Source organism: Trachemys scripta, chromosome 7 (assembly GCF_013100865.1).
Source record: "Trachemys scripta elegans isolate TJP31775 chromosome 7, CAS_Tse_1.0, whole genome shotgun sequence".
Lineage (NCBI taxonomy): Eukaryota > Metazoa > Chordata > Testudines > Emydidae > Trachemys > Trachemys scripta.
The window spans coordinates 32,145,866-32,169,869 of record NC_048304.1 but is presented as its reverse complement, the minus strand read 5'-3'; the positions used below and the strand labels follow the sequence as shown (position 1 = coordinate 32,169,869).

Below are 24,004 nucleotides of genomic sequence, written 5' to 3'. Positions count from 1 at the left end.
AAAGCACTCAGTATTACCATATTCTGGTGAGTACAGGGTGCATTGTGCAGGTGGGGAGAGAGTCAACCTATCTGCCTACACTCACATTACAAGACAACAACATTAGTCAATTGCAGAGTCAGGAATGGAGAGAATTGGAGATCAGCACTCCTACAAACCATGAGGAATGTTAGACACATTCCAATCCCACAGCTGCTTGTGAATCAGCAAGTCTGATCCTGGCTATCGGACTGCTCTTTTTTTTAAAAGCAACATTTTAAGAAAGTTCTCCTTTAACAACTCCAGGAGGAAGTTGTGGCCTGTTTGGTCAAATGCGGAACTTTCTCCCAGCGCCTCTCAGTTGCTCCTGGGTAGAGCACAATTAGAGGTTAAGAAAAGTCATGGACACTGCATGGGACTGTTCAAGGGGAGCAGATTTGTCTTTGCTTCTCCTGTGAGTGGAGCAATGCAATCTATAGGTAAGGTTGGGTTATATATCATGGTGACAAGGAACACAGCAAGTTTTGTGCTTTGGCTAGCAAGTTTTGCCAAGTAGGGTTTATAGAAAGTCCTTGCCTTCCCCGTGACAGAAATTCAAGCAGAATCAGTGGCCCACAAACTAAGTTTGCAGTGTTGTAGCCTTGTTGGTCCCACAGTATTAGAGCTCTGTGTAAGCTTGCCTTTTTCCACCAGTCGAAGTTGGTTCAATAAAAGTTACCTCACTGACCTGGTCTCTCAACTGTAAGAGGCCTATGGATCCATCAAGACCATTATCCTATTCCCCACTTTCCACCCCCAGTAGCCTGCAAGCTTTTGAATTGGGTGCTAGAGACTGGACAGTCCTTGATCACCAAGACCTGATCTAGTTGAGCATCCACCTATTGTCTCTTGTCCTTTGCTTGTATTTTTTGGGGCAGGGATCTTTGAGCTGTTTGTGGACAGTACCTGGCATAATAGGGTCCTGTCCATTTTCTGGGGCTTTGGGTACTACCACAAGACAAGCTGATAATGTAACAACTGAAGGTTCACCTGGGCACATAAGTGACTCTTGGAACTCTGCTAGGCTCCTTACATGACACCAAGTTCCACAGGAAACTACATTTGTAGAGGAGTTTCTCCCCTTTCATTTTGAAGTTTGCTGCTCCTCATTCAGTGATCCCATTTCTGGCTAGCCAGAGCTGTTCTCTTTATTATACAGGACAGGAGACTACATCATTAGTAAACAAGCTGCAGTGTATTATGCATTGTAATAAGTTTGTTACCACTTTGCAATGTAGTTTAATAAAATGTTACAACGTAGGTTTTTAGAGGTTTTTTGCATCCAGCAATTAGTCACTTGGTAGGCTCATCTCAAGTCACTGGGTGGTTCTGCTTGATTTCTCACATCCAGTGCTCCCCCAAAAATGTGCTGCATTTCAGAGTAACATTTTCAGAGGCTGAAATAACTGCCTTATCTGTGGGCAGGGCCTTGAAGTTAACACTGGCAAAGCTAGTTTCAGTGGTGAATGGTGGAACGTTACAAGGGGAAGATACTCCAAAGGTATGTAGCTATGTTTGTGCAACAGATCCTAGAGGTGCTAGGCTCAGGAGCTTGTCAGCAAGTGAGTCAGTCATTTAGACACTAGAGCAGTGATCTCCAGCCTTTTTATGCCAAAGATCACTTTTTGAATTTAAGGGCAACCCAGGATCCATCCCACCCCTTCTGAGGCCCTGCCCACCTCACTCCATTCCCCCCCCATCCTGCCTGTTGCTTGCTCTCCCCCACCCTCACTCACTTTCACCAAGCTGGGTAGCGGGATCTGGGCTGAGCCTGGGGCACGGGTTGTGGTGCAGGAGAGGGTGAGGGGTGCAAGCTCTAGGAGGGTGTTTGGGTGCAGGAGAGGGTCCTGGGAGGCGTTCAGGGCTGGGGTGCAGGCTCCACGAGGGAGCTCAGGGCTGGGGTGTAGCCTACTGGGCAGCCTTTACCTCTGGCAGGTCCCATAAGTAGTGCAGCATGGCTGCTGCTAAGGCAGGCTCCCTACCTACCCTGGCACCATGCTGCTCCTGGAAGGGACCAACATGCCCTAATGGCCCAGGGGATGGGGGAGGTTAGTGGGCATGTGGCTCCACACACTGCCCCTCTGCAAGGACCATCCCTGCAGATCTCCTGGCCAATGGGAGCTGCAGGAGTGGTGCTTTCAGGCAGGAGCAGAGGGAGACCCCTGCTCCCCCTCCACCCCAAGGGCTGCACTGGGCGCTTCTGGGAGTGGTGTGGGGTAGTCAGGGAGCCTGCCTTAGTGGCAGCCACACTGCACCGCTGAAGATTGTGATCAACTGGGAGATCCTCTAGGATTGACTAGTCAATCACGATTGAACAGTTGGTGATAACTGGGCTAGAGACCCCTTTGATTTGCTCCCAAAGGGGAAACCAAGTGGAGAGTAACTGGCTGTAGCATCTTGAGTTGACAGCTATACAGCACCACCCCCACACCACACACACCCCTTCCCATGCTATTCAAAAAAATAAATCACTGATGGATCTTTTCTTCAGGGCCAGCCTACACAAAGCCTCTCCCTTGGTGTTGTTGGGAAGCCCTTGGTTCAACTGGCTTTTCCCCCTTACAAAGCAGTTCATATTTGTTTAACCAGCAGTCCCTACTCTATGAATGGTGCTGCCAAGTACTGTTCTGGTGCATTAGAGGCCCCAGAATTCACTGGTACAAGTCAGAGGTAGAAGAATACAGTTTATGCAGCAAGCCATGAGTTGCAGAGGGCAGCCAAATTCAGCTATTGTCTAAAAGCCCAACATAGCCACCAATGCTAACTTCCAAGATAAGCCATGCACACCAGGGGAATAGGATCTGCATGGAGGCAGCTACACTAGCTGCTAAGACCCCCTCCCCCCCCAAAGTGAATGACTCCCCACAAAGAATCCTACAGTTTATTCCTATAAGGTCTTGAGGCTGCAAAATTAAGATCAGGGTCCCTTTGTGCCAAGTGCTAGATAGACTCTGTCCATATCCAGAGGATTTCACAGAGGCTAAACCAGGGGTGGGCAACCTGCAGCATGTGTGCCAAAGGCAGCCCGTGAGCGATTTTTACTGGCACACTGGCTGGGGTCCCAGCGGCTGGAGCCCCAGACCACAGCCCGCTGCCGGTTTGGGGTTCTGCCTGCTGGTGTGGTGTACTAAATTTCTCCCTGTAGGAATGTGCTACTTGCAGAGCACCAGGACTGGCAGCCATAAGTAGTACACTGTAAGTAGCACATTCCTACGGGGAGAAATTTAAACACACTACACCCAGGTAGGGAAGGCTGTGCCTCCCCAAACAGCCTGCCCCCTCCCACTTCCTGCCCCATCAACCCCCTCTGCTCCTTGTCTGCTGACTGCCCCCTCCTGGGACTCCCTGCCTGCCACCCTCAGAATCCCCACCCATCCAATCCCCCGCTCCTTGTTCCCAACTGCCCCCCTGGGACCCCACCCCCAACCAAACCCCCCTGCTGCCTGTCCCCTGACCCCTATCCACACCCCTGACAGGCCCCCCCAGGACTCCCATGCCCATCCAGCCACCCCTGTTCCCAGTCCCCTTACCATGCCACTCAGAGCAATCAGAACTGGCAGCCCTAAGTAGTACACCGAAAGTAGCATTCCTATGGGGGAGCAATTTAATACACGACACCTGGCCCCACTCAGCCTGTGACAGTCTGGAGTTCTCAAGAAATGCTCTTGCACCCCTTATCAAAACTTACTACAGTTAGCTTGAAAACTTAAGCTTGTATATTACAGTAATCATTAAAAAGGTATGTTAATACATGGTTTGATGAAACAAAATAGTTGGACTTATGTGCCTGTGCTTAGTGTTTGATGATTTACCTTCTAAAAAATTCACATGTCTTGCACCCCCAGAAAGGGCATCTTGCACTGCCAGGGGGTGCATGTACCCCAGGTTAAGAACCATTGCACTAAACTGACAAGATCTGCATTTTAATTTAATTTTAAATGAAGCTTCTTAAACATTTTGAAAACCTTGTTTACTTTACATAGAATAGTTTAATGTTTTTAGGTCTCTTAATTCTTTAAAATGTATTACTGGCACACAAAACCTTAAAGTGAATAAATGAAGACTCGCCACACCACTTCTGAAAGATTGCTGATCCCTGTGCTAAACTCATGTAGCAGCATACTTTCTACCATTTCTGGTTGGCTCAGACTCCACCTCCTGCTGGTGGATGAGCTGGCCTCACTTATTCACATCTTTTCTGGCTGGACTACACCACCAGGGCATGAAGCCTTTGGCACTTAGGCAACTTCCCAACAGATACAGAACCTTAGAGTACATCTCCTCAGTAACCTCAGTTACCTTGAGTGCATCAAACCTCTTTTCTATGTTGACATCCCATAGAACAGGGGTTCTCAACCTTTTTCTTTCTGAGGCCCCTGCAGCATGCTATAAAAATTCCATGGCCCACCTGCACCACAACTGTTTTTCAGTTTTGATTAAAACCAGGGCCAGCATTATGGGGTAGCAAGCAGAGCAATGCCCAGGGCCCCATGCCACAGGAGGCCTTGCAAAGCTAAATTGCTTGGACTATGGCTTCAGTCCTGGGCAGTAGGGCTCAGGATTCAGCTTTCTGCCCTGGGTCCCAGTGAGTCTAATGCTGGCCCTGCTCTCTGGTTTATTTTGGTGGACTCCTTGAAACCTGCTTATACCCCACCCCCCAGGGTCCCCAGAGCTGTGGTTGAGAACTGTTGCCACAGAATATGAATTCAAGAGGTTAAGATCTCAGTACTTATCTTAAGGTGCACTGTGGCCTGGACCCAGGGCATGAGAAGGCTGTCTAAAATTCCTGGCCCAGTGGAATTATCCACATTCTCTCACTTGCACAGGAGACAGCTTTTTGGAGGTTGGTCTGAGATTGCAGAACGAACTCTCCCAAGAGCAAAGGCACATCCCAAATCTCACCACCTTCCACTCTAAGTGCAAGGTGCATCTCTTTGCCCTGCCTTCTTTAATGAAGATTATCCTTCAAAACCCTTCACTGTGATGCCTACAATAAACTTGACAATCATTAGGCCACTGGTGTGCTGAGTCCACTGCCCATCATGCTGACCAATACCAACTCAATGTTTCTTTGAACTCCTGTGCTAATCCCCATCTGTTCATCTGGTCAGCTCTTTGGGGCTAGGACCGGAAAGGATGAAAGAACATGTGACAGATGTTAGTCTTATTGTTTAACCACTGAAGGTGCTCCGATAGTAGTGATGATTTTGGGGCAAGAACCTATGCAGAAGAGCTTACAATCTAAACAGACAAGACAGTAAGTCAGGGGAAGGGACTGCCCTGGATCGAAGGTGTTCAGCAGCAGGGAACTGAATTCACATCTGACTCCCAGTCCAGTGCTTAGTCATCACACCAACTCAAGATCATTTGAAGTATGCTTATGTTGGAACATTAAGCCATGCACAGGACTTAGATCCCCACAGCACCTCTGTAGCTGCAAAAGACAGCCTTCATACATGTTCACCAGCCCCTTCTTACTCCAGGACTGGATTAGTTTTTGGTTTGAGCAATGCTCTTACAACACAATAGAAGTTTGCATGTAGCAGACTCCAGATTTCCTGTGACTCAGCAAGACCCACAATGGAAGACAAAACTGTGCAGAACAGTTATGTAAATCAGGAACAGAAAGAGTTAAGCAAGCTGTGCTAAAAGCTGTTCTAAACACCAAGTTCCCAGCTGACCTGTGCATTCTTGAGATGCTCTGATATGCACTTATGCCTTAGCTGTATGGTCAGAGACCAGGGAAGCCAGGACTCCTGAGTCTAAATTCCCCTGCTGAGTCAAGAGTAAATTACAGCTCTCTACAACTTCCAGTCTCAGTTCTGCCACTGAAAACTTGGCAGACCTTCACAAGAAAGTGTTAGCCAGCATCAGGTAGAAGTAGATCAAGCCAGCCTCTCTGCATAGCAGTCCAGCACTAATCAAAGCTCTTTACAGGCAGACTATCCAAGGGCATTCATTTGCTTCAGACCACATGGGGTGGAAAGGATGCAGGGCCATTCACTCTAGAATGTGGGTTTAATCCCTAGCCAAGATTATGGGAAATCACTAGCATCTGAGGTGAGAGGAGTTTGTGGGTCTGAGCCCATGAACAAGGTGTGTGTTTAAGTCACACAACAAAACTGCTGGCTGTGTCAGCAAGTCCACTCATGTCTGCCCCTTCATAACCTTGGAACCTGATCTCTTCCTAGTCCACCTTGCCTGGAAAGTAAAGATTATGCTTCAGTTTTCCCACTTATAAAGCCAGAGAACAGATAAAGCAGCTTTCCCCAAGGTCACAGAGTCTGAAAATTGAAGCTAAATATTTTGCACCCTGTCCAGCACTTTAACCAGAGGGACAGCATAGGGCACAGATGAAGTTACCACTCCTGCCTATTTAGAAAGCTCCTTAAACCATTATGGCAGGCATTTCAGAAATACCGGAGAACAGGACTGAAATCTCAAGAGCACCTAATCTGGCACCTTTCATGCAGCTAAGGTTCAAGACTCCTCCAACAGAAGGAATGCTAATTGGCTAAGATCTGAACACTGGGGAGGATTTAGACTGGATAAAGGCTATTTTCCATGCAGCAGATGGCTCCTCCAATGAGTATGCCTCTGGGGCAACATACCATGAACAGTTCTAATCAGCTCAGAAAACTACATTAATAGTGACGGTTTCTGGGGCCATACTTGGTCAGATCACCTAATTTTAAGGCAAGAAGGGACCATTAGAATAGCTATAGTGTGACTTCTTGTGTATCACAGGCCAGTAAACATCACCCAAATACCCTTATGGTGAGTCTGACGACTTCAGTTAAACTAACATTTCTGTCCCAGACACAGAACATGAGGACTGAAGTCTCCTGAGACAAAGACTGTGGCCACACTACAGTACTTATAGCTGTGCCACTGCAGAGCTGCTACTGCAGATGCTCTAAGCTGATGGGAGAGTGCTCTCCCCTCAACATAATTACTCCAGCCCCCTCATGAGCAGTGATAGCAATGTTGTAACACCGCCCACACCAGTGCTTAGGTCAGTGTAACTTAAGTAGTTCAGGGGGGTGGCTTATTCACACTCCTGAGTGACATACCCACAAGCTGTAGTGTGTGTATATAGCCCAAGGCCCACCAATGCCTGAGGCCCCTGTGACAGCAGGGAATTAGGTGAAACATTAGGTGATTTCAGCAGGTTATCCAGACCCCTTGCTGCAGAAGGCCAAAAAACTCAAGGTCCATGATAATCTGACCTAGGGGAAATTCCTTTTCTACATCAAATCTGGTAATCACAGATAGACCCTGGCGTGTGTGAGCACATGCTAGCCAGGCAGCTAAGTCAGGATTCTTTGCACCACCTGAAAGCACCATTCCAGCCTCTCATGTCTGAAGTCCTCATACCCTCAGTCATTGCTTGGACTGCATACACACCATCCTGACATGTAGGAATTTATACCAAGTGCAACTGTCTCTACAAAGGGAACAGGTGAAGATAAATAGGCCACCTAGCAGCCTGATACTAGAAGCCATCAGCTATGGAGAATCACAGCTATGTACCTACATCATTAGCACAGGCTTCCCCCATGCAAGCCATACCTGAAGCACTAGCACAAGACCAGACACTGCAGAGTATGTCCCAATGAAAGTTTAGAAAAAATATATATAGAGAAATAAAATTTCAGACCTTGTTTTCCTACAAGATGTTCTGGGACTGAAGTGACCTGCCTATCCCTCTAAAGTGGCCCAAAAGTCTCACTACAGGAATAAGAGACAGCTAAACTCTTACATTACAAATTGTGGTTTGTAAGGGGGAGGGGTAGAATTGTTCCACAATTCATGGTGCTTTTAATGTTACATCCTGGTTTCTTTCTGATTAGGGGCAGCAAGAGCCTTATCTTTGAAAACAGTTTCCTGCAGGCATTACTAGTCACTGGAAAAAAATATCAGAGGAGGGTTTGGAAAGGCTGATGTGATTAAGCAAGACACTTTCCTTCCGGCCTTTGCCATAACCAAGAAGCCACAAATACAACAGGAGCTTCTGGAGCAATGCAATCAAAGCCAGGATTTTGATACTCAGGAAGAGCCAAGCTAAGTTACAAGACTGCAAAGAGCTGAAGAAGCCCAGAGATTGACACAGAAGGGAATGTGCAGGGACCAGCCTCAGCACAGAAGTGACAAGCCCAGTTTCTCCGCTGGGGAGTAGTCACAGTGGGGTGCTTTGAAGCTGTGTGGGGTACAGAAGAGGAGTGAAATCCTTTGGCAGAAACACTGAGAAACCAATAGAAAGAAACTGAAATACTAGGTCAAGGTCAGGCACTTGCTAGAGTCAGACCTGGATCATAGCCAGTACTAGGTCAATAGTACAATAAAAGGCCTGAGATTTTGAGAGTCAGATGTTGTGAACCAGTGGGGCTAGAGGTAAATATTTATGCTGCTTGGGAGCCAGAAGAACCAGGTCAGTACAGTGCATTTGCCTCTAGAACAGTGATCCCCAAACTTTTCAGGGTCATGTCCCCCACTCACCCACTGGGGTGAGGCCAGGAGTGGGACAGCAGACAGAGGTAAGGGGACCAAGGTTGGAGCCACAGCTGAGGGTGGGTCTGAGGCCAGGGCTGTGAGCAGGGCCAGGTGTGGAGCTGCAGCTGGGCTGCAGTCAGCCCAAGGCTGTGGGCAGGGCAGGGCCAGGCATGGAGCAGAGCTTGGGGGCCCTCCCTCCCTGCCCTCTGTGGGGGCTGGCCTGGCCCTGCCACACACGCCTGAATGTTTCTCCATGACAGTTTGGGGACCTCTGCTCTAGAAGGAAAGGAAGGCTAGTCTTGTGGTTTTGGAAGTGGGCTGGGATTCACAAGATCTGAGCACTAGTCCCAGCTCTGCAGACCTGGGCAAGTCCCTCCATAAAATGGGGATAAATACTCCTTTTCTCACTTTGTGGTCTTATTGTACCAGTACCAGGCACTGTGCACACAAAGACTGCTCCTGCCCCAATCTCAGCTGTGACTTCTAGGAGCTATGCATGCAAACAGGGCAATCAGAAGTCAACCTGTCCTGCCCTCTTTACACTGGGTTCTCAGATGAAGGTCAAGATATTGGTGTGTTTCTCCCAAGGCACTCCAGGCACTTAAAGGAGCCAACAGCTCTGGGATGGGGACTAGGGTTGACAATGCTGCTTCAGGTTTCTACCTTAAGCTCATCCATGCAGGAGACAGCTCTCAGGAAGCCAGTCAGAGTGGTTATCAAAATCCCCCAGGAACTAAGGACCACTCCAAATTCCACCACCTTGAGCTCCAAGGGCACAGTGCACTTCTGACCTCCCTGGTCCAATATGGAGAGAGCAGCATGAACCCTGTAAGCATCACTACATGCATGCACACACATCCCTGCCTCTCCCCCCCCAGGGAGAGGTTAGAGAATAAGCCACCTGGGATGATTCACGCATGGCTGGAAGGTACACCAAGTGCTGTCCTAGAGCTATGTATTCTGGTGATGAGGATGGGACTATACTCCCAACAGGTTCAGATGTATGCACTTACATAGACCAGATCCTATTTTTACTCCGAACACCCAGCCACGGGAAATTACTGCCTGCCAAGTTCTCCCCCTCAATATTTAGCCATGTAGATAGTGACTCAAGTCTGGCAGTCATGTTACAGCCAAGAGATGCTGCAAGACAAGTATTCCCCCAGTCCCTTACAGTCACAATAAGAGGATCAAATTGATAAGCCAATTGTGCCTCAAACACACAAGCAAGATCTCAGAACACTGCTCCCTGACAGGGGGCTCACTACAGGGAAGCTAGCTTCCAGGCTAAGATGCCACTTGGTGCCATGAGACTTCTGGAATGCTAAAGCCAACAGGTGCTGCAGGCTACAGCTGAGGAAGCCATTTCAGAGGCAACATCACTGCACTCAAGCAGTAATATCTAGAAAACTGTCCATTGAATTTGTAGTGTAGTCAGTGTGGTAAAAGCATTTAAGCTGAAGAATACTAGAATGGGAGTCAGTCAAGTGAGAGCTGTGAAGTGTCACACTTGTCAGGATAGAAGAGAGAAGCTACTCACTGGTGCACAGAATGGGGAGCCAGGACTCCTGGATTCTCCTCTCTATAGCCAGGAGGTCTAGTGGTTTAGACCAGGGAGTTATTTGATTATCAGGACACCAGGATTCTATTCCCCATCCCTGCTGCTCACCCATCTTACACAAATCACTTCTACTGTGCGCCTCAGGTTTTCCACCCAAATCTGTAGGACAGGGACAATAGTGACCTACCATCCAGAGGGCTGGTTTGCTGAACTAGTGAGGCCCTACATTCAGCTCCATGGTATGTGTTAGTCTGGATGCAACATGATCACTTTTGACCAATACATCTGATTAATTACAACATTCCCTGAAATGTTGTAGGCATCAATGGGTAAAACCCTATTGATTTTGGGAGAAAATGGGGGGAGATGGGACATGAAACCACTGCCATGTTTAACAGCCACAGCTTCAAGCACCTCTGCAATGTCTATAGATCAAACACCTTCAAGCATAACTATGTCCCATCTCATCTGTCCATCATCCCAAGAGTAACATGAGGACACTGAGGTCTCCCATCTATTTTGGATACCTACTGCTGCAGAGAGTTAGCCCAAGCTCTTAGCCATGTGTTGCCCCTAGCGCTCCACTCCCATTCATACACAAAACCCTCTCACCCAGATTTACTGGGACTTCCAGCTGGCATGGCTGGGGATTAGAGTCCAGGTTCTGCTTTCACTTGGGCTGGGTAAGCCACCCTGCAGTGAGGACAGGCTAAATAACTCAAGTACTATTTGTACTATTTGTAAGGGCATCTGTGATGCCCTTAGATGTCCGGGGCTGCACGCACGCTACACTGACTGGCTCAGCGTGTGTCTACCCTACGCCGACAGGTGCGGGTAACCCGTTGAACCCCATTCGTGATGGGGATCGGGGATTGCAATTATTCCCCATGAACGAGGAATTCCCAGTAAGTGCAGGTCATAAGCTCGCGTTGATTTAGTCCCTGCCCTTTGTACACACCAACTTCTTAGAGGGACAAGTGGCGTTTAGCCACCCGAGATTGAGCAATATCAAGTACTATTAGTCCTCCAATGACTTCCCACAATTCCCTCTGTGCCTAGGACAGATGAATTCTCACAATTCAGAGACAAAGTAGCATAGACTGTTATACAAAGCACCATGGGATGTGCCATCACAAATCCTAATGACCTGTGGAATGCAACAGCTACAAAGACAGTAGCGCAAGTATGGCTTGCAGCATGGTTGCTGACAATTGGCCTTAACTATCCTGGGTGCTGGTCATCCAAGATCTCCACAGTGAATACATGCCCCTAGCTTACACTGGTGCATCCACATTAGGGATTTGAACAAGCTTGTTTAACACTTGCTTTAAATTGGTTCTGCTTGTAAGAGGAGTTACAATTTTAAGCAAGGGCTAAACACATCTGAGGTTTATGTCAGTTTAATTAGATTGAGTTGAACAGGTGCAGCTTTTCTGATATGAGCAGGGACATGCAAACTCAGTCAGCCATTGTCCCTACCTCCAGTGCAGTGGAAAGGAAACAGACCATATACACTCATTTTGAGAAGTGGCTCAACTAATTTGCAAATTCAACACCATTAATCTGGGCTTGAAAAGGGACTGGGAGTGGCTGGCTCACTACAGGAGCAGCTTTTCCTCTCCTGGAATTGACACCTCCTCATCTATTATTGGGAGTGGACTACATCCACCCTGATTGAATTGGCCCTGTCAACACTGGTTCTCCACTTGTGAAGTAACTCCCTGCTCTCCATGTGTCAGTATATAATGCCTGCATCTGTAACTTTCACTCTATGCATCCGAAGAAGTGAGGTTTTTACTCACGAAAGCTTATGCCCAAATAAATCTGTTAGTCTTTAAGGTGCCACCAGACTCCTTGTTGTTTTTGTAGATACAGACTAACACGGCTACCCCCTGATACTTGGCTCAACTAAGTAACTCATTGAGATGATCTGAAGTGCTTAGCATTCTCAGCAGTATGCTTCACAACTAACTGAGGTGGCAGGGTGTCATCCCCATTTTATGCTACAGAAAGAGGCACATAAATGAAGCTAGTTACCCCAGAGCAAAGGCAGAGATGGGACTAGAACCCAGGAGTGCCAACTCCCCAGCTCTAACCATTACACTGCATTTCCTCATCAATCTAGAAATAGAACCCAGGAGTACTGACTCCCAACAGACAGCTTTTATTTCATTTCTATTAAAATTATTAGCCCCACACACAGCAAGGGAGCCTCCGTTCTAAATAGGCCAGACAGGGTGAGGGGGGAGTGACCTGCCCTGGGTCACAGCAGAACCAGGAATAGAACCACTTCTCTCAACTCCAAGTCAAATGCCCTAGCCACTAGACCAGGCTGCTCTTCCCCTAAACAGCCTTAAAGCATTGACAACCCAACAAGCAATCTTGCATGCATCCAGGGGGTGCCATGCTAGCCTCCCAAGATGAACTGGACTTGTCCTAATACAATGGTTCTAGAGTGGACATCAGATGCACTTTGTCAGCTTCACAGTTAAGTCTCAGCTCCTCAGATCTACTTCAAGCTAGTCTTTGGACAGACTTTCCAAGTGAGGGATCACCTCTACTGACACTATTCTCTTCCAAACCCAAAACCAGAACATTCACAGCTCCCAAGATAGACAGCTCCAGAAAGCCAGACTAGCACTGGAGTTTTAGCCACCAGTGCAATATGATTTGCAGTGATGCCAATCATTTCTATATTAGGAGTTGACACTGGGGGCAAATATCTCAAGCCTTGGCTGACAGAGAACCAGGAAGGTTAAGTGGATGACTTAAGAATGTCAAGCTATTTAGCCTTTAAGGTGAAACAAAGTCAACTGCCTTTGCTTGGAGCAGTAACCTGCTGCTGCTGTACCAAATGCTTTGCACACATGTACTTCAGACCAGATCTCTAGAAAAGGCCAAAAATACAGAGGGATAGTCAAGTTTTGGCTCAAGCTAGTCTGTTATATTATGTGGTATCCCTGGTTTCACACTTCAGGGCTCCATGGTTCCACTGGTCTGTCAGATCCAGTCTGGAAATTCTTATACAATGTAGGCACTGGTACACATTTAAAAATGAACAATTACCTCTGCTTATGCGTTGCTTCTCTCCCGAGAGGATACCAGGTGTGTCAATGATACTGATGCTATCCAGGACAGGGTTGGGTAGTTGGGCACACATGAACCTACATGAGAAGAGATACTCAATTAGAGAGGCTAGGCACTTTCCTTCTATGGTATGTAAAAGACCAGCCATGTGGTCAAGGCTGTAGGCTGGGGCTCAGGATATCTGGATTCAATTGCCTACTTTGTCAGACTCCCTATGTGACCAGGGGCAAGTCTCCCTTCCCTCTGCCCCTCCCTCCCCCCCTGCAGCAGACACTGCCTTAACTCCCCTATCAGTTGGGGGGGGAGTTTTACCTAACAGGGTATGATGAGCATAAATCCAGCCTCAGGTATATGGGAGAAGGGCTGCTAAACTAGATAGCAGGCTCTTTGGGGAAGGGGCTGTCACTTATGTTTGTACAGCATTAGCAGAATGGGCATCTATAAATCACTCCACCTGTGAGATTCACTGTTTTACAAGTGGCTACCTTAAGGAGGTGCATCTCTTGCATTCCAAGTATGTGAAAGAAACTGGACAGAGTCTGTAGCCTCTTTGGCAGATTTACTAGCAATAGTGACCAATTTTAAGCTACCAATTATCAGTTTTCTTTAAATTAAACCTGGAGTATCACATTAATGTATCATTTACAAAGCAACACACCTGCTCTTCAGCCTTATATGCATAAAGCCACCATGTAAGTCTATAAGGCTAAGGACAAGGGAGCCATACTGGAGCAGTGCTGTTATTTAGAGATTTCTATTAAACCCCAATGAAGACAATAGACTTGCTCTTCCGCTGGTGTAGACCAGCTTCAATGGAGTTCTACTTTAAACCAGCCCAACCTCTAATCTGTCACTTTTAATTAAGCTATTGCTCTCTGGCATCAGAAACCTTTAAGCCCAATAGTGAAATGTTAGATGCAAGCAGCAATGTGAGTCATTAGGAATATTAACTGGAAATGTCAGTCAATACTGCAAGTTAGTGCACTTTATACCTTCCAGCTGCTGACAGAGTGGCAAGCTTGATGCCAAAACAGCACATTTTTTTAAAGGAAAGAGTGACAGACTTTAGAATTCCACACCTAACCTTTCCACTACTCCAACAATACTCTGATCAGTAATTTAATGCTTCCATTCACTGTTTCCTAACTTTTGATCAGATCATCTTGAAAATGAGTCATCTAAAAGAGGGAGAAATTGCTGGAATTCATTTATTTTTCCACTAGGCAGACCAACTGGCAAGATCTTTAGCTTGTTCTTATTTCAGGAGTCCAGTCAACAGCAATTTTAGTTCCTCAGTGGAGTCAGCAGCTCCTTTCTGTTGGGAGGAGATTTCAGCTAGCTATGCAGAAAGGAAGAGTGATCAACGACAACAGCAAAGCAATTGAGCTGAGCTGACATGGATTTCAGAGAGCAGGAAATCTCTCAACTCCTGCACAAAACTCATTGTAAGCCTTAATCCCTAGTGTTTCAAAAGAGACGGAGCAGTTTTAAAAACTGGACATTTCTACATTATCTTCCAGACACACACAAAGTCTTAGTTTCAAACTGCATGCCTTGCTGCTCATACACAGGCACCTTTAGCATGGTGATTATAGCACAGCAGTGGGCATAGGAAAAACAAGGATATGTTACTCCTTTATTGAGCCTAGAGATCCACTGTGCTCTTTTAAGGAGCTTTAGGATGAATGCAAGAGACGAACCTTTGTTACATGCCAGCTGAAGAATCCACTGGCTAGGACAGTTAACAGATTAAAAGGATACAGTGTATTAAAGTTGCAGTACACAAGATTTTTTTAGTCACACTAGGCCATCAAGATGAGAACTTGGGTTAAGCATTAACACTCTTCACTCTCCTCCAACAGGGAGATCAGAGGCCAACATTCCAGAGACCCATTTAACACTGATGTTTAAATGCCATCTAGAATTGGTTTATAAACAAGCCAGCCCCAAAACAGCTAGTAGATCCTGACCTAGAATTGTCCAAAAGGCATCCTTCCGGGCAGAGAGGAAGCAGCCATGAACAGAGAGGGGCCCTGATCACGAGTTCAAGCTGCATGCTATGCCACTAGTATGGCTTTCAAGTGTTTCATTCATGCCTTCCTGCATCATGCCCTTGTGGTCAGCTATGAAATCATCTTCTATCACCAAGGGCAGGGAACCCACTTCTGAATGATTATGAGTGTTATGAGAACCTGTGGCTGGATAGGCCTGAATTACCCACTTCCTTATGGGTTTCACTTCCAGATTAAAATAGAAAATTATGACAATCTCTCCCCTTTCACCTACAGGAGCAGCCAAATGCTAGGAAATGTCCACTAGCATTAGGCTTCAATCAGCACCTTAAGGCATCAGAACATTTCCATGCCTCCCTGTATTATTGAGGTCACACTTTTGCACAATACCAGGGAAGCCCAAGGGGAAACCCAGCCTAAAACAGGTATTGGTTTAGTTTGAGAGAAGTTAGACTCAGCAACTCTTTCCTTATGCTTTGGGGTGACAGTCTCAAGAATCTCAAAGTTACAGCAGGCATCAGGAGACCTATGTTGTACCCCCAGCTGTGGGCAGGCTTGGCTGAGTCACTTCAACCCTGTCTCTTAGTTATTCCATCTGTAAAACACGGATGTTACCCTAAGAGCTTGGAGAGCTGCAAGTGGGTGTTTCAGTTAGATCAAGGCCCCTTTACACGGTCAACAGCTATTATAGGTGCCAACAGTACTGAGCAAGAAGGGACTTCCCAGCTGGTACAGAGGCTTCATGCCAGCAGTACTCTGCAATACCTCTGCATCCAAGGGAGCTCCTGAACTCCCTTGCAGGAGCAGAGAAGTGGGCTCTGAGTTATGAAAGGACACTGTCATGTTAAAAGACTTTAATGAATTATGTCCCCTTCTTAGAGTTACTATCCTCTTAGGTTTAGAGGATTGGAGTCCGAGATGTTTAAGTTAACTTGCTTTAATATTAATTTCTTTCTCCCATTTCATCTTGGGAAAACACCCAGTCAGTTTCATGTTTGTTTAGGGTCAGTTCCTAGTCATTTCATTCAGAGCCCCCTCCATGCACCACTCAGAGGTGGCCAAGATAACATTGCTATCGAAATCTGAGACACTGACAGGAAGGCATCACTATGCAGTTCTGCACAAAAATCCCCTTCTGCCTGAGGCCATTCAGAGACAGAAGACTGCCTAGGGGGCAGGGAGGGAGATGTAAGAGAATTTGGCTGCAGAGTTTATAGGGTGAGGCATCCAAGAACTATGCCTTAGAGCAGTGGTTCTCAAACTTTTGGCCTCAGGACCCACTTGCAAGTGTTTATGGCCTGTCAGGACCCAGTAAATAGTCTGAGGGTGGAGGCCCCAGAGTGGTTTCAGTTAGGTCAAGCTCAGCATTAACTGTACAATGGCAGCTCCCCATCCCCACCTACAACGGTACCACCCCAGTGACCATGTTCCTCAACAGAGGAAAGCCCCAACGCTAGGTTTGGAGAGCAGGTATTATGCAGGAGTTGGTCCAGGGCTCTGCACGAAGGTTGCCATAAGTCTGGGGGCTGACAAGTATTGTTGGCAGGCTCCCCTCCCGCCCCCCCATCCCTACCCATCCTGGGGCCTCCACACCAGGAGGTCACAGCTTGAAGGTGGTACTAAGCTCGAACTGGGAGTGCCATGCAGTGCCACTCATGCCCACCCACCAGCCCAGACTCACCTATTGAGTATGGCGCGGGGGGGGGGGCGCGCTACAGGTGAGTGGGGCACTGCAGGTCTCCCCCCATACTCGGGCTCACCTGTTGAGGACGGTGCTAAGCTGGAGGCTACGGGGGCCATGAGTGGCCATGCAGGCCCCAGGCCAGGCCTCACCTGGGGAGAAAGGCGCTGAGGGGCGCCGCGGCCCCCCACCCCGCCCCGCACGTGTTGAAGGAAGGCGGCGAGCGACGCTGCAGGCCCCCGCGCCGCCCCCGCTCACCTGTTGAGAAAAGCGTTGCCGAAGGAGTTGAGCTTGCGGAAGGGCCGCCGCGGGTCGACCACCAGGGCGTTGCCAGGGACGACGCCCTCGGTCTCGCCGCCCATGACGGCGATGAAGGAGTCGGTGGTGGGCTCGGGCCCGATGCGCATGCCCGGGAAGTCCTGCTCGATGAGGTGCCGGATGAAGGTGGTCTTGCCCGTGCTGTATTGCCCCACCAGCAGCACCATGGGCTTGTTCTCCCAGTCGGCCGGCTCCAGCGCCGGGGAGTGGAAGTCGTGGAAGCGGTAGTACTCCTCCAAGGGCAGCAGCTTGGTGGCGTAGAGCTGCTTCAGCCCATCCGAGACCGTGCGGAACAGCTCCGGCTCCTTGCGCCGCCGCGCGTCCTTGCTCACCCAGCTGAACATGGCTGCGGGGACTGGAGGGGCGGGGAAGGCTGCGTTACAAGCGGGGACGGAAGCGCTACAAGGGGCCAGCAACACCCACCGCTGTGCTCAGCCGCCTGCCACTGAATGAAGCGCCCCCCTCAGAGCCTGTATTTATATGTATCCCCGCCCCACGGCCACGCCCCCGAGAAGCTGATTGGTGCCCGTCAGTTGAGCCGCTTCCGCCCCGCTCCCTCCTTCCAAACGCTCCTTGCCACAGCTCTATAATGGTAGTGGCGTCACTTCCGCCCCTCTCCTCCGCGTCCGCTTTTTGCCTTTCCCTGCCCTCCATGACAGTTACCGAGGTGGAAGTACAGTAGCTGTAAATTCTCACATCTCCACCCCTACCCCCCACTAGTCGCCATGACAGTTACTGAGGCAAAAGTAGCCTCAATCATTGGCTGATGTGGGATCATGTGGTGTTCAGGGGTCGCAGGGATTTGACCAAACCCACACTTACAATGAGGGGTTGCTATCTTCACCCTCTGCCTCCTCACCACTGCCACTCTGGTGGCCCGGCTCCCCCCACGCTGGGCCTCTCGGATACCATTATCACTGAATCAAAATCTCCTCACACCATTCCCCCAACCCCTGACTCCCCCATCAAAATCAACCCCCAGCCCCCACTGCCCACTGAAATTGCCAACCCTCTAGGATTGTCCTGGCGTCTCCAGGAATTAAAGATTATGTCATGTGAGGAAACCTCCAACCAAAACTGGCAACCCTATACCGAAATCAACCCCAAAGCCTCTGACACTGTCCACCTAAATTAGAGTGACCAGATAGCAAGTGTGAAAAATCGGGACAGGAGGTGGGGATAATAGGCACCTGTATAAGAAAAATCCCCAAATATCAGGACTGTCCCTATAAAATCAGCATATCTGGTCACCCTAACCTAAATGAACTACCCAACACTGCCCACTGAAATCAAACACCTGATTCTGCCCACTGAAATCAACCTGCCAACCACAACACTGCCTTCTGAAATCAACTCCCCATCCCCATGTTGACGTCACTAGGCATAGCTACCAGGTAACTCGGGGGAGTGGAAGGCCATAAGTGTCGATGAAACTCCCCTGCTCTGGGTCTAAGTGAGCCACAGTAACTCCATCTTGTGAACCTTACCTATCTACATGTTGACAGCCTAAAAGCAGAATATGTAATGGTCAGCTTTTTAGCAGACAGCTGCAGTTTCGCTCACACTACAGAACTTTTAGTGATAACAAGGGGAAAGGAGGAGGGAAAGGCCTACTACGTAGAGCTTGCAAGGTCGAAGATAAGCATGCGGACGAGAACTTTTCTAATATGCCACAATGTAATGCCTGCTGTAACCGAGGGAGGGGTAAGGGAGGACAAAACAAAGGCTTGCATACAAACAGCTTGGAATATAAAATGGGACACTTGCTTGTATTTGCTGCACTTGATTTGAGACATGCTGGTCTCCTAGTGCCTATTCAGAGCTCTTGAATAAATTTGGCTTGCTTCTCCACCCTGGTGTGTCTATTGGTGCGACGCACACTGGGCAACGAACCCTGTTGCTCCCGTCGGGCCCTCTGGGCCGGCAACACCCAGACAATGCCCACCTAAATCAGCTCCCCAACACTGACCACCAAAATCAACCCCCAAACTCCATGATATGGCCCAAAAGAGTCAACCCCACACTCCCTGACACTACCCACTGAAATCAACCTGCCTATCCCCCAGTGCCCATCAAAATTAACCCCCAACACTAATCACCAAAATTAACCCCCCAACACTGACCACCAAAATCAACTCCACAACCCCCAACACTGCCACTGAAATCAAACCCCCAGCCACTGATACTATTCACTGAAATCAAACCTCAACTGCAGCAGTGTCCACTGAAATGACCCATCAACTTTCTGACACTATCCCCCTAAACACCAAGCCTCCTGAATACCATTCCCCCAACACCAGCCCCCCAGCCACTGTCGTCCAAGTCCACCCAATTTATCCCCCAAATCGTCCAGAAACCATCCCTCCAAATCAGGGCCAGCTTTAGGAACTGCGGGGCCCGATTCAAAGACCCGGCAGCGGTCCGGGTCTTCAGCAGCACTTCGGCGGCAGGGGGTCCTTCACTCGCTCCGGGTCTTCCGTGGCACTGAAGGACCCCCTGCCACCGAAATGCTGCCGAAGACCCAGAGCGAGTGAAGAACCCCCTGCTGCCGAAGTGCCGCCAAAGACCCAGACCGCCGCCGGGTGAGTAAAAAAAAATTAAAAGGTGCCTAAGTTAGGCGCTCTTCTTTAGGGCACGGGGCCCTCTTAGGTGCGGGCGCGGGGCCCGATTCCGGGGAATCGGGGGAATCAGCCTAAGGCTGGCCCTGCTCCAAATCCTCAGACACTGTCCCCCCAATCTTTTGACACCATTCCCCCAGTCGCCCTCTGACTCTATCCTGCTGGATGCTGCCGCTCCAAATCATCCCCCAAATTGGCTGACATCATCCCATCAAATCCCCTGACACCGTCTTCTGGCTAGATTGATCCATGGGTTTGATCTGGGGCTGCTGGGAAAAGGGATGGGGGAATACTGGGCTAGCTTACCCCCAGTGGGGTGATCTTAGGTGGGAAGAAGGAGGGATATCACGCTAGATGGGCCCATTGGTTTGATTCAGTGTGCTGGGGAAGGGAGTAATCCTGGAGTGATCTGTTCTGATGTTTCTAGGAAACAGGGAAGAGAAAATGGGTGGAAAGAAAGATTTAAGGAGATTGAGGGAGGATCATGCTCATATTTCTATTCTAGTGTTTGAGGAGTTTCCTGTCTGGGAATGAATCATGCCCTCCCCCCAGTCACTGCCATTTCTCCTCCTGGAGACTCTCATTGCTGGACAAACACATTTTCCCCTTTATCACTACCTCTGTCTATAGCTCCCGAAATATATATATATACACAAAGAGAGATCGCCCAACCCTCACCCGAGCTGCCCTCGTCCATTTCCGCCCCTTTGGCCGCTCCTTTCACCTTCCTCTGCGTCATTAACAGCCAATCTGGAACCTTGCTTTGTCAATGGGCTCTTGCATCACAGATGAAGTCAGCAAAGTTCTGGAATGAGTCACTGTTAGGTAAAGGCTTGCTGCTATGCCCCATCGCCCAGCTCCTTTCAGATCCTCCTCCTGGACAATTCTACTCATGCTGGCAGGTATCAATGGCAGCCTGATTAAAGCCACTGGCTGTGTGAACCACCCTTCTTTCGGGAAAAACACAAGGAGCAATTAAGTCCCATAGAGCAGGAGAGCTGGAGACAACAGAAACCACCCAAGGCAAACAGCTGCTTGGAAAAGCATGAGCATGGCTAAGCCACGTTGGCTGCGGGGTTTCCCTGGGACTGATTGCAAATGCAGGGGCTGGGGGATTGCTTGGCAAGCTGAGTCTGTGACCATGTGAGAGAGGCAGAGAGCCAGCAGACAGCAAGAGGAACAGAGGTGAGCGTGGCCTTGGGAGGCAGCAAAGAGACAGATCTTCTAGGACTGACTGGAGAGGCAGACTTTGAAACTGTGAGCACGAACACTGCTGGTTGTTTGTTCCTGCTGTGCTCAGGGACACAGGACAGTGTGGATATTCTTTGCAAATAAATAAGATTGCATCAGAGAACATACCCACCTCACATCCTCTTCTTCCTCCTATTCTCAGAAACAGCCTGGCAAGGCTCCAAGTGTTGGCAAACTGCTTGTTCCAAAGGGGAAGCAGTTCACTTAGGATGTGATCCAATGTCCACTGAAGCCAGTGAAAAGAGTCCCATCAAGTCGCTGGGAATCATCAGTCAACGTGTGTTGGATCAAGCCTTTAGTTCATCTTCTGGGGACCGTCTACATAGTTACTTCACACTAGCATTTAACTTCATAAAGGGCAACTACACAAAAATAAGGAAGCCAGTTAAACAGAAATTAAAAGTTACAGTCACAAAAGTGAAATGCCTGCAAACTGCATGAAAACTTTAAAAAAACACCCTAAAGGAGGCTCAAATGTATAATCCCAAATTAAAAAGCATAGAAAGAGGGCCAAAAAAATGCCACCATGGCTAAACAACAAAGCAGTTACAGGCAAAAAGGCATCCTTAAAAACTGGAAGTTAAGGCCTACTGAAAAAAATAGAAGCATAAACTCTGGCAAGTCAAGTGTAAAAGTATAATTAAGCAGGCTAAAAAAGAATTTGAAGAGCAACTAGTAAAAGACTCAAAAACTAACAGCAAATATATATATATATTTTAAGTACATCAGAAGCAGGATGCCTGCCAAACAATCAGTGGGGCCACTGGATGATCAAAGTGCTAAAGGAGCACTCAAAGAAGACAAGGCTGTTGTGGAGAAGCTAAATGAATTCTTTGCATCAGTCTTCATTGCAGAGGATGTGAGGGAGATTCCCACACCTAAGCCATTCTTTTTAGATGACAAATCTGATGAACTGTTCCAGATTGAGGTATCAGTAGAGGAGGTTTTGGAACAAATTGATAAATTAAACAGTAATAAGTCACGAGGACCAGATGGTATTCACCCAAGAGTTCTGAAGGAACTCAAATATTAATCTGTAAGCTATCACTTAAACCAGGAGACTGGAGGATAGCTAACTTGACACCAATGTGATGTTGCACTCCATATGAGTGCTGAGCACTGGGAAAGTCTCTGTTGACTAAGAAACCCCTGAGCTGAGTGCATCTTAGTTTCAGTGAACTGCAGAGGGGTGTGGCCCAACCTCTGGGTCTCTGCTGAAGCTGACTAGAGTGTCTAACTCAGCAAGACAGGAGTGGAGGGGCGGCTGTTCTGGCAGGAGGGCATTCTCTATGGTATCCCAGCTCATCGAGTGATGGTCTCAAGGGAAGACAAATGGAAATTGATGCGCAATTTGCCCGGGAAAAGGCTGCCTTGGAAAAAGAAAAGGCTGCCCACCAGCAAACCCTGGACTTAAAAGACAAAGCAATTGAGGCCCAGAGACAAGGACAAATTGAGACCCAGAAGCATGAACTGGCTGTAATGAAGTGGAAGAGGTGCACAGAGACATGTATACTGGAGCTGTAAGTTGGGGTCCTGGTGACTGCTGTGGTGGGAACAGGGCTGCCCAGAGGATTCAGGGGGCCTGGGGCAAAGCAATTTTGGGGCCCCTTCCATAAAAAAAGTTGCAATATTATAGAATACTATATTCTCATGGGGCCCCTGTGGGGCCCGGGGCCTGGGGCAAATTGCCCCACTTGCCCCCCCCTCTGGGTGGCCCTGGGTGGGAACAGACCCCAAGGACTCTGTACCTGAAAACAAGCCCAACCTGAGTGAAGGTGGGGGGGGGGGGATTTTTCTGGCTAGAGAAGGGTCTGTCATAGCTGGTAGCTGTGAGCCCACAGCTAGATCAGGGTCACCTTCCCTTTTGGGGGACACAGGATTGTCTGCCCCAGAGGGGAGCCCAAAGAGGAATTTTAGATATACTGCCTCCGCCATGGACAGTATCCAAGTCTCTGGCAGTAAGTTCAGGAGGAGGGTGTGACGTTGCACTCCATATGATTTTATGAAAATATGCTAATGAGTGTGGAATATAATGTAACTGGAATATGCTTCATGCAAAAGGTCTCTTGTAAGAAGATATCATTACAAAGCTTATAATCTACTGAGTATGTTCATCCTATTTGTATGGATGTATCATTCTTGTATCTGAAACTAGAAATATGAAATATAACTCTGAGGTCCTATTGTAATTATGCAAAGTGTGGGTCCTTAATAGTGGTTTGGAATCTTGATGGCTCCCATTAACCAGGACAATGGTCTGTAGATGGCTCTGTTTACTTGCAAGCCTTCCTGTGAGTCAGGCTGGGAAGAATGAAGGCTTGGAGTCTCACAGGACATGAGACCATGTCACCTGGTACTGGAATCCATCTTAAACCTGGTGGTTTTCTATTTAGAAGGAGGGGTGGGGACCCAGAGAGACAAAAGATTCCCGCCTTGTGCCAAAGCTATAAAAGGGGGTGGAACAGAACAAAGGGGGCTGCAGGCATGAAAAATCCCCTCGCTACCACCTGAGCTGGAACAAGGACTGTACCAGGGGAAAGGATTGGGCCCAGGCTAGAAAGGAGTCTAGTCTGTGAAAGAAGCTTATTGGAACATCTCTGAGGGTGAGATTTCATCTGTATTCAGTTTCCTACTGTATTAGGCTTAGACTTGCGTGTTTTTGTTTTATTTTGCTTTGTAATTTACTTTGTTCTGTCTGTTATTACTTGGAACCACTTAAATCCTACTTTTTATACTTAATAAAATCACTTTTTACTTATTAATTAACCCAGAGCAAGTAATTAATATCTGGGGGAACAAACAGCTGTGCATATCTCTCTATCAGTGTTATAGAGGGTGAACAATTCATGAGTTTCCCCAGTATAAGCTTTATACAGAGTAAAATGGATTTATTTGGGGTTTGAATCCCATTGGGAACTGAGTGTCTGGGTGCTGGAGACAGGAGCACTTCTTAAGTTGTTTTCAA

The 24,004-nt window shown here is 48.1% G+C and overlaps 1 protein-coding gene across 1 annotated transcript in view; it reads right to left on the bottom strand.

Moving 5' to 3' along the window:
* Positions 1-17,606, bottom strand: part of EHD1 (EH domain containing 1) — a 32,663-nt gene extending 15,057 nt beyond the window's left edge. Inside the window, exons 1-2 of the mRNA XM_034776332.1 lie at positions 17,111-17,606; positions 13,139-13,236 (exon numbers count right to left, since the gene is read on the bottom strand). Of these exons, the coding sequence (XP_034632223.1) occupies positions 13,139-13,236; positions 17,111-17,514 (502 nt within the window). The 5' untranslated portion in view covers positions 17,515-17,606. The remainder of the gene's footprint in view (positions 1-13,138; positions 13,237-17,110) is intronic.
* Between the last annotated feature and the right edge of the window lie 6,398 nt (positions 17,607-24,004).